Raw genomic sequence first — 9,815 nt, forward strand, 5'->3', positions numbered from 1 at the left:
ATCCCCTGCCCTGCTGACTGTGCCTTAACTCTCTTCAAATCCCATTCACTCCCCACAGTTAAGGGCTGACTTCATTTTAATATGCCCAAAGGCAATAGGTGGTGTTGTAATCCAGTACTCAATGCTAATGTTCTGGGAACATAGGTTTGAATCCTGTGGCAAACGGTGGAGCTTGAATTCAATTACTGAAAAGCTGGTCTAATGGCAACCATGTAATTGCTGTTAATTGTCATAAAAACCCTTCTGATTCACTAAGATCCTTTAGGGAAGGAAACTTGCTATCCTTACCTGCTCTACATGTAACTCCAGATCCACAGCAATGCGGTTGATTCTTAACTGTCCTCTTGGCAATTCGGGGTGACAAGAAATGCTGGGCCAACCAGAGACACCCTCGTCCTATGAATAAATAAAAATAAAACCTGTTTATTTTCAATTCGCCCTCTAACTTCCTGCAGTCCCACAGGCTCTGGCAGCACTCCCCCCTAATTCTGGCCTCTTGCAAAACCCTGTTTTTAATCATATCTTCATAGCTGGCCATGCCTTCAGCTGCCTGGCCCGAGCTCTCCAATTTCCTTCTTAAACCTTCTCGTTTGTTAAAATCAATCTCTTTGACCAAAGGCTAGGTGATCAGCCCCATCTGCACCTTGGTTGGCAAATCAGTTTACAAACATTCTTGTGCAATGCTGTGGGAGGTTTTACTATGTCAAACAAGCTATCTAAACACACAATTCTGGGGCTATGTCATAACTTATTTCGCTGCATTTTAAAAATAAATTTACTAACATATACTGGCCAAGAATGTATGTCCTCTGGAATATTATCCCAGTTCTCTGAATCACAGGGAATAACAAGCGCTGCATTACCTCATGGCACTGCGTGCAGTTTCTGGGACAAGAATGACAGCTTCCATCAGGCATCCAGTGAACACAGTTGGTTAGGGAAGTGAAAACAAGCCAAACAAGTTATACCACACCAACTGATGCCTTTCACCAAAAGACCAAGTTCCTCTCACTGTTCGGTTGCTGCCTCACACTCTCACAGCTGAACCTGTGTAGTCTCCAAAATCATATTTTAAAACACCCCATTCTGGAACTTGGGAACACCCATTCCAACTTTATGACAAATATAATTACTATTGTCTCCACATACAGCTTGCTAAAAGCAGATCTAATCAGGTGGTAACAGAGGCAGCAATCTTGCTCATAACAACCCTAGCAGCCTTTCACACTGAGACTGCTGAGTGGGCACAATAAGCCTCATATGCTACTTTCTCCCCACCCCCACCCTCCTCTCACTTACCTCTCCACCCTTCAGGCACTCTGCCTGTATTCCTGATGAAGGGCTTTTGCCCGAAACGTCAATTTTACTGCTCCTCGGATGCTGCCTGAACTGCTGTGCTCTTCCAGCACCACTAATCCACAATAAGCCTCACATTCAGTGTCCATAGCCACTGAGCCACCGTGCCGCCCCCAAGTAGGTTCAAGGTGGTGAACGGCTTCCTCTTGTTCCTACAATACTGGCCAAAAGCACAGCACACCCTCTCCCCAGTTGAACTGTAGGCCCCAGTGTCGCAGTCTCACCCCTTCTGTTGGCCACACCAGTTGGCTCTGAGCTGTCAGCAATGCAAATGGCCATGGAGGCTGGAACCAGACTGAGTCTCAGCAGCTGTTCCAGCTTCAGGCAGACACTCACCTCATCGATCAAGCAAAGCTCAAAGCCCAGGCCCCAAGAGGTATATCAGCAAGGACAGAGGCAAACATAGCTCAGACACTCACCCTACAACCACAACCAAACCCCCACCTCACATTCACTTGGTCCACCACAATGATGATGTTACTTGGACCACAAACAAAGCAGAACCTGTGGACGTGATAGATTTGGATCGCAAAAGGCTTTGGATAAGGTTACACACAGGAGGTTAGTAAATACAATTCAAACACATGTGACTGGGGGCAATGTATGAGCATGGACTGAGAATTAGCTAATAGACAGGAGGTAGAACGTAGGTACGATAATGTCATTCTGAGGAAGGCAGTTTGTTTCCAATGGGATGCTTCAAGGATCAGTGCTACAGCCATAATTGTTCACAATCTGTGTCAATTATTTGGATGTGGAAACCAATTGTAAAACTGACACCAAACTAAGTGGCAACGTAAGACAAGGACGTAAAAAGGCGTCAAGCAGACTTAGGACAGGCTGAGTAAATGGACCAGAACACAGCTGATGGAATATAATGTGAATTTGTTGGAAAACAAAAGGCAAACACTTTCCTGACTAGAAATTTGGAGGATGTGAACTCTCTATCCCTAGCTGCCCTTGAGGACGAATCAGTGAGGTTTGCAGCTGATTCTTTTGATTGACACAGACTCAATCAGCTAAAAGGCATTTCTCTGGGCTGTAGACCTCTAAGGCTCTGAAATGGAGTTGGAAAGAAATTCCTCCTCTCAGAGGATAGGATGCTGGTGCAGGCTGACACCTTATCCAACTCAGCCTTGAATAATTTGTGATTGACACTGACCCTCACTAGGGTACAGCTCCAACACACACTGACCCTCACTGGGGTACAGCTCCAACACACACTGACCCTCACTGGTACAGCCCTAACACACGCTGACCCTCACTAGGGTACAGCTCCAACACACACTGACCCTCACTAGGGTACAGCTCCAACACACACTGACCCTCACTGGGGTACAGTCTCACACACACTGACTCTCTCTGGGGTACAGTCCCACAGGCACTGACTCTCACTGGGATACAGCTCCCACACACACTGACCCTCACTGGGGTACGGATCCCACACACACTGACTCTCACTGGGATACAGCTCCCACACACACTGACCCTCACTGGGGTACATACTAACCAGCGAGTGCCTCCTCACACTGCCCCTCTCCCAGTGATTGACAGTAGGCGAGACTCAGACTACCCCAGTTTTCACGATTCTAGGCTATCATCTGCTGAACCAACCGAAACTGAAAAAGACCGTCACAGAATCATACAGAACAGACGAACATTATGTCTATATTGCTCAGTGAGAGCGGTTAAATTAGTCTCATTAGTCTCTGGCTTTTTCTGCTGAAGATTGGAGCTCAAATACACGTGCAATTGACTCTTCACAGTAGCAACCTTTCAGGTAGTGCCTTTTAGACCTCAGCACTGAGCAAAAACAATTTCTCACTTTCCTGTGCTTCTTTTGTCAATTACTTGGCATCTCTGACCTATGGTTACTGATCTGATTGACAGAGGAAACCACTTCTCCAGACTTGTTCTATCGAAACCCCTCAATTTAATTAACTAATAAATCCTTTGTTGACTGCTACGGCACTACGGGCTTCAGCTTGGCACAGTGATGGGGTTTCAGCTGGAGCAGCCACCCACCGCACAGCGAGAAAGCATGCAGACTACAAGTGAAGGTACTTCTGAGAGCATGGACGGCAGGTTCCCCCAGATATGAATGAATGAAAACAGAGCTGACAGGAGCACGCTCACTTTCAAAAGTGTAGCTTTACAAAGGAAATTAAAATAATCTTCAGTTCTTTCTGTAGTTCCTGGATTCAGAACCAAAAATTCTGAAACGATCTCTCTGACATCACTCTCAACCGTTGAGGTGAGTCTACAATGAGACACAAGTGAGGCGAGCTGCGAGTCATATGAAAAGACAGAGTGTAGGAAAGACAAAGAGCTTTGGGGGGGGGGGGGGGGGAGGAGTGTGTGTGAGAGAGAGCGCGCGAAAGAGAGAGAGAGAGAGCGCGTGAGCATGACAGCAAGCTCAAGAGCAGGCACAAGCTAGTTTGAGTGAGCGGGAGAGATTTATTAGTACTAGTAACATTTTCTTAATAATAGTAAGGTTTATTAATTTAAGGACAAGTAAAATAATATTAATAAATAAACCAAAGTAAAATAAAGTTAACACGAGTAAAATTAATGCATGGCAGGGCAGCTTTTTCGTGTAGAATGTGTCCCGTTGCAAGTGAAAAGTCGTGAACTCTACTAGTAACCAAGAAAACCTGACGTGCAGGAAGTGTAGCTGGCTGCTGCAACTGGAGCTCAGAGGTTTGAAGCTTAAACAGCAGCTGAAGGCACAATGGTGTATCTGTGAGGCTGCAAACTAGAAAGTTAGCATACTCAGAGAGCAGGCTAGGAGAATGCAGGCAGAAAGAATGGAAGACTGCCAGGCAGTACAAGAGAAGCTGGCAGATAGTACAGCAGTCCCATTCACTAGTCAGTTTTCTGGTTTATTGTTGGCAAGGGTTTGGAGCCAAATTTTGGCACCACAAGCAGCTCTGAAATAGGAGGGGAAGAGAAAGAGATTGATTTGATTTATTGTCATGTGTACCCAAGTACAGTGAAGAGCTTTGTTTGCATGCAGAATACCTATCATGGATGGGGAACTTGTTAGGTTTGAGGAATAGATAGACATTTCTGTGGTTGGAGATGTGTATGTTGCGTCTTTTACACAAGGTTCAAGGATGTCACGGAGCTGCTGGAGAAAGGTGAGCGACCAGAGGTCATGGTCCACAATGGTAACAATGACTTGGGTAGAAAGGAGGATGACGCCCTAAGAGCAGATTTCAGGAAGCTAGAAAGATACTGAAATGCAGGAACTCCAAAGCAGTAATGTCAGGATTACTCCCAAACCTACATACTGGTGAGCATTGAAACAGGTGAAGTAGCAGGTGAACATGTGGCTGGGAAACTGGTGCAGGAGAAAGGCCACAGATTTCTAAGGAAGGTAGGAACAGGACAAAATATATGGATTACATTTTAACAGAACCACATCTACCATCCTCACTCATTAGTGCTGTTAGGGAAGGTTTAAACCAGATAAGCAAAGGGAGGTACGAATTTGAAAGAAATATGGTTAAAAGGCAGTAGAAAAATAGAAATCAAAAACAGAGGGCAGACAAAGCACAGCCAAACATCAAATAGGATCAGAGAATAATGAACAGAATAGAGAACAATGTTCAAAATGCAGTATGTAGGCACTCTGAATGTAAGGTTCATAAAAAAAGGTTGGTTAATCGAATGCACAAATTGAGATAAATGGATATAAACTAATTGTCATCAGAGAGATATGGCTATATGGCATTTAGAAGAGAGATAGGCGGAAAGGAAAATGTGGCAGACCTGGGCCGGCATGGTGTCTCAGTGGTTAGCACTGCTGTCTCACAGCGCCAGGGACCCAGGTTCAATTCCTGCCTCAGGCAACTGTCTGTGTAGAGTTTGCACGTTCTCCCCGTGTCTGCGTGGGTTTCCTCCGGGTGCTCCGGTTTTCTCCCACAGTCCAAAGATGTGCCGGTTAGGTGAATTGGCCACAGTAAATTGCCCTTAGTGTTAGGTGCCTTAGTCAGGGGTAAATGCAAGGGAATGGGTCTGGGTGGGTTGCTCTTCAGAGGGTTGGTGTGGACTTGTTGGGCCAAAGGGCCTGTTTCCACACTGTAGGGAATCTAAAATCTAATTTCTTCATAACATTTAACAAGGGACGAGATCTGCTAATTGCTTAAATCTAATTAGAATCAAAATTTTAGATCAGTTTGGATAGAACTAAGAAACACCAAAGGGCAGCAAAATTAATAGGAGTTGTTTTCAGGCCACCAGACTGTAGTAATGTTGGGCAAAGTACAGGGTGAATACTCAGAGAGAATATAAACAGTGTCATTCAATAATAATGGTCAACTGCAGTTTACACTTAAACTGGGTTAACCAAATTAGCACTCACATTATGGAGGATGAATTCCTGGAGTGTGTACAAGATAGATTTCTGGAGCATTATGTTTCGGAGCCAGAAAAGGACCAGGCTTTATGGATTTAGTGTTTTGTAATGACAGCAGGCTAATAAACAAACTGCTCAAAACAAGCCTTTGGCAAATAGTAACTACAACACAGTAGAATGTTGCACTAAGTTTTAATTCTGAAACCAAGGTCTTAAATGTGCAGAAATGAAATTATGAACGTAAAGGGGAAACTTACTATGGCAGATTGGGAAATTGAAAGATTTGATGGTTGGCAGGCAATGGCCAGTACTTGAAGAAATACTTCACACTCTACAACAGATGTCGATTCCTCTGGGGCACAAATATGCAAAAGCAAAGGTGAATCAACTCTGGTCAGCAATCAGTTATGTATATAATCAAAGAAGTGAATAATGAGAATGCCAGATCAAGAGATAAGGCTGAGGATTGGAAACAATTCACAACACAGTAAAGTCCAAAAATCTGATTAAAAAACAAGGAGAATATTAATGCAAGCTAACAAAAACAAAAACAAAGGAAGATTATCAAAGCTTCTTTAGGTATATGAAAAGAAAAATTAGCTATGACAGAAGTGGGCCTCTTCAGGTGAGATACAACAGAAATTACTGCGGTGAACACAGAAACAGCAGAGAAACTAAACAGTTATCTTATGTCTATCTTCATGGAGGAAGATACAGAAAATCTCTCAAAAATATTTGCAGACTTAGTGGAGAACATCCTTTTAATTCATCAGATTTATATGTAGAAAAAGGTAGCACTTCAAACGTTAACTAGATTAAAGGCTGACTAATTCCCTGGACCCAATGAGCTCCATCCCAGAGTGATCAAAGAGGTGACAACAGAGACTGTGGAAGTATTGGTGGTTATGTTCAAAACTATTGATTCTGTTAAGGTTCCTGCAAATTGGAAAGTAGCCAATGTAATCCCACTACAAAAGAAGAGGGAAATGTTAAAATCTGTTATATAGGATGTGATCATTTATCATTTAGAAAAAATTGGTTAAACTGGACAGAATCAACATGGATTAAAAAAGGAAATCCTGTTTGACAAACTTGCTCAGAGTTTTTTAATGTTATTTGTAACAGACAAAGGCAACCAGCAGATGTGATTAGATTAGATTACTTACAGTGTGGAAACAGGCCCTTTGGCCCAACAAGTCCACACCAACCCGCCGAAGCGCAACCCACCCATACCCCTACAACCTAACACTACAGGCAATTTAGCATGGCCAATTCACCTGACCTGCACATCTTTGGACTGTGGGAGGAAGACGGAGCACCCAGAGGAAACCCACGCAGACACGGGGAGAATGTGCAAACTCCACACAGTCAGTCGCCTGAGTCGGGAATTGAACCCGGGTCTCTAGCGCTGTGAGGCAGCAGTGCTAACCACTGTGCCACCGTGCCGCCCAGAATGATTCACAAACAAATGATGTAAGAGAATGTTCATAGGTTTTTGATAAGGCTCAAATGGAAAGTTAGCAAATAAATTACAATGCATGGGACTGGGGGAATATACTGGCACCAACTGAGAACTGGTTAGCGGGTAGAAAGCAGAGAAACAGATCAGTGTCAGGTTGGCAGGCTGATACTAGTGGCTACCCCTGGGCTCAGTGCTACAGCCACAACATCAATGATTTCAATGTGGGGCATTATTGTCATGTTTCCAAAATCATGATGACCCTAAGCTGGCTGGGAATATCAGTGGTGAAGAGGGGGTGAGGAGGCTTTCGGAGAATTTAAACAGGTATGTGAAGGGCAACAAAATGCTAAAGGGAATATAGTGTGAATATATGAAGTTATCCACTTTGGTGTAAAAAACAGAAAAGGAGAATATATCTGAAAAGGTGCGAGATTGGGAAGTGCAGATGGACCAGGTTGTCTTTGCTCACATGTAGGTCCAGTATGTAACTGAACAGGCAAGTGACATGTTGGGGGCTTTACCAGAACGAACTTTGAGTGGGGAGTAAGGACATCTTGCTGCAGGGTATGAAGGCTTCACATTGTGTTTTGTGGACAATATGATCTTCTTATCCATGGAAGGATATACCTTGCCAGAGAAGGAGGGCAACAAAAGTTCACCATATTAATCCCTGATATTGTCTAATGCAGACAGACTGTGGGAACTGGGCCTGTATTCACTGAAGTTTTAAAGAATGAGAGGTGATTTCAAAACACTTACAGGGCTTGACAAGGTGGATGTGGATTGAATGTTTCCCCAGTTGGTGAGTCTAGAACCAGGGGACATAGCTTCAGGATAGCAGGCTGGGGTGCATTTAGGATTGAGCAAAGGAGGAATTTCTTCATTCAGTGGGTGGCAAATCTTTGGAATTTGTTACCCAGAGGGCTGGAGTATCACCACTACCATTTCAGCCAGTGAAACCCACTTTGAATCAAGTAATTTTTTTTTAATTGAGCACATACAAGACTGAAACCGAGGGCAGGGCACTGACTGAAAGACAGATAAGATATCTCTAATTGAAGCACAAACTCACATCAGCTGGTCAGTGACTACCTCCCCTTTTCTACAACTGACAGAAAATGAAGATGCTCACCTCCATTTAAATGCTGGACGGAAGGATTCGAGCAGAGTGGTGGAGCTTGGGCTAATCAGTGTATAAAAGACAGTATAAAAATAGCACAATCACTTGTGTGGTGCAGCTCGGATTATCAGAGGGGATTTCCTGTCTGTGTAGTGGGACAGAGCAGCACTCCCACAGGATGTACCTTTTCTATAAACCCAACCTCAACACTATATACTTTCACCCAAATCAGAGAAAAAGATTCAGCAACGGACATGAGGCCACAAACACCCACCCAACACGTGACCATGAGTATTGATCACACGACTCTTTCGAGAGACAAAATACAACAATGCTCATCTGATAGGTCACACCAGAGCTCAGCCCAGAAAGGATCAGGCTGGCTGAGAACCCAAGGTTGGGGTAAAAATGGGGAGACTAGACTAAGACAATGTGCAGCAGGCATGGACATGAGGATCTAAGCTCAGTAACAAAATGACAAACAGGAGGGACAGCTAACGAGCCCATTCACAAACCAATAAGTCCCAAACTGGACAGGTTAGGCTGACACTTGGGAGTTCAGGTGATTGAGAGATGATTCTCAGGTCCTGGGATAGCCTGACACAGTAGATACTGTTACTCAGTGGTTAGCAGTGCTGCCTCGGCGCCAGGGACCTGGGTTCGATTCCAGCCTCAGGCGACTGTGTGGAATTTGCACATTCTCCCCGTGTCTGTGTGGGTTTCTCCAGATGCTCCAGTTTCCTCCCACAATCCAAAGATCTGCAGGTTGGGTGAATTGGCCACGCTAAATTGTCCATAGTGTTCAGGGATGTGTAGGCGATGTGCATTAGTTAGGGGTAAATGTAGAGTAATAGGGGTAGGGGAATGGGTCTGGATGTGTTATTCTTCGGAAGCTCGGTGGGGACTTAGTCAGAGAGTCCTAGAGATGTACACCATGGAAACAGACTGTTTGGTCCAGCTTGTCCATGCTGACCAGATATCCCAACCCAATCTAGTCCCACCTCCCAGCACTTGGGCTTTATCCTTCCGAAATTATTCCTATTCATGTACCCATCCAGATGCCTTTTAAATGTTGTAATTGTACCAGCCTCCTCCACTTCGCCTCCTCCACTTCCTCTGGCAGCTCATTCCATACACGCACCACCCTCTGCGTGAAAAAGTTGCCATTTACGTCCCCTTTATATCTTTCCCCACTCACCCTAAACCTATGCCCTCTAGTTCTGGACTCCTCCACCCCAAGGAAAAGACTTTGCCCATTTACTCCATCCATGCCCCTCATGATTTTATAAACCTCCAAAAGGTCACCCCTCAGCATCCAACGCTCCAGGGAAACAGCCCCAGGCTGTTCAGCCTCTCCCTCTCGCTCAAATCCTCCAGCCCTGGCAACATCCTTGTAAATCTTTTCTGAACCCTTTCAAGTTTCACAACATCTTTCCGATGGGAAGGAGACCAGAATTGCACGCAATATTCCAACAGTGGCCTAACCAATGTCCTGTACAGCCGCAACATGACCTCCC

The 9,815-nt window shown here is 44.6% G+C and overlaps 1 protein-coding gene across 3 annotated transcripts in view; it reads right to left on the reverse strand.

Annotated features, from left to right (window-relative positions):
* The window catches only part of rxrab (retinoid x receptor, alpha b), a 90,431-nt gene that overhangs the window by 44,712 nt on the left and 35,904 nt on the right, over positions 1-9,815 (reverse strand). For 2 of the 3 annotated variants that reach the window (XM_043687312.1, XM_043687311.1), the window contains one exon: positions 289-396. Coding sequence is in view for 1 of the 3 variants with exons in the window: in XM_043687310.1 (XP_043543245.1) it covers positions 289-396; positions 864-917 (162 nt within the window). In the remaining 2 variants the exon portion in view is untranslated. Of the gene's footprint in view, positions 1-288; positions 397-863; positions 933-9,815 lie in introns of those variants that run through there. The other variant, XM_043687310.1, reaches the window with a different exon arrangement.

This window comes from Chiloscyllium plagiosum, chromosome 3 (genome assembly GCF_004010195.1).
Source record: "Chiloscyllium plagiosum isolate BGI_BamShark_2017 chromosome 3, ASM401019v2, whole genome shotgun sequence".
Taxonomy (NCBI): domain Eukaryota; kingdom Metazoa; phylum Chordata; class Chondrichthyes; order Orectolobiformes; family Hemiscylliidae; genus Chiloscyllium; species Chiloscyllium plagiosum.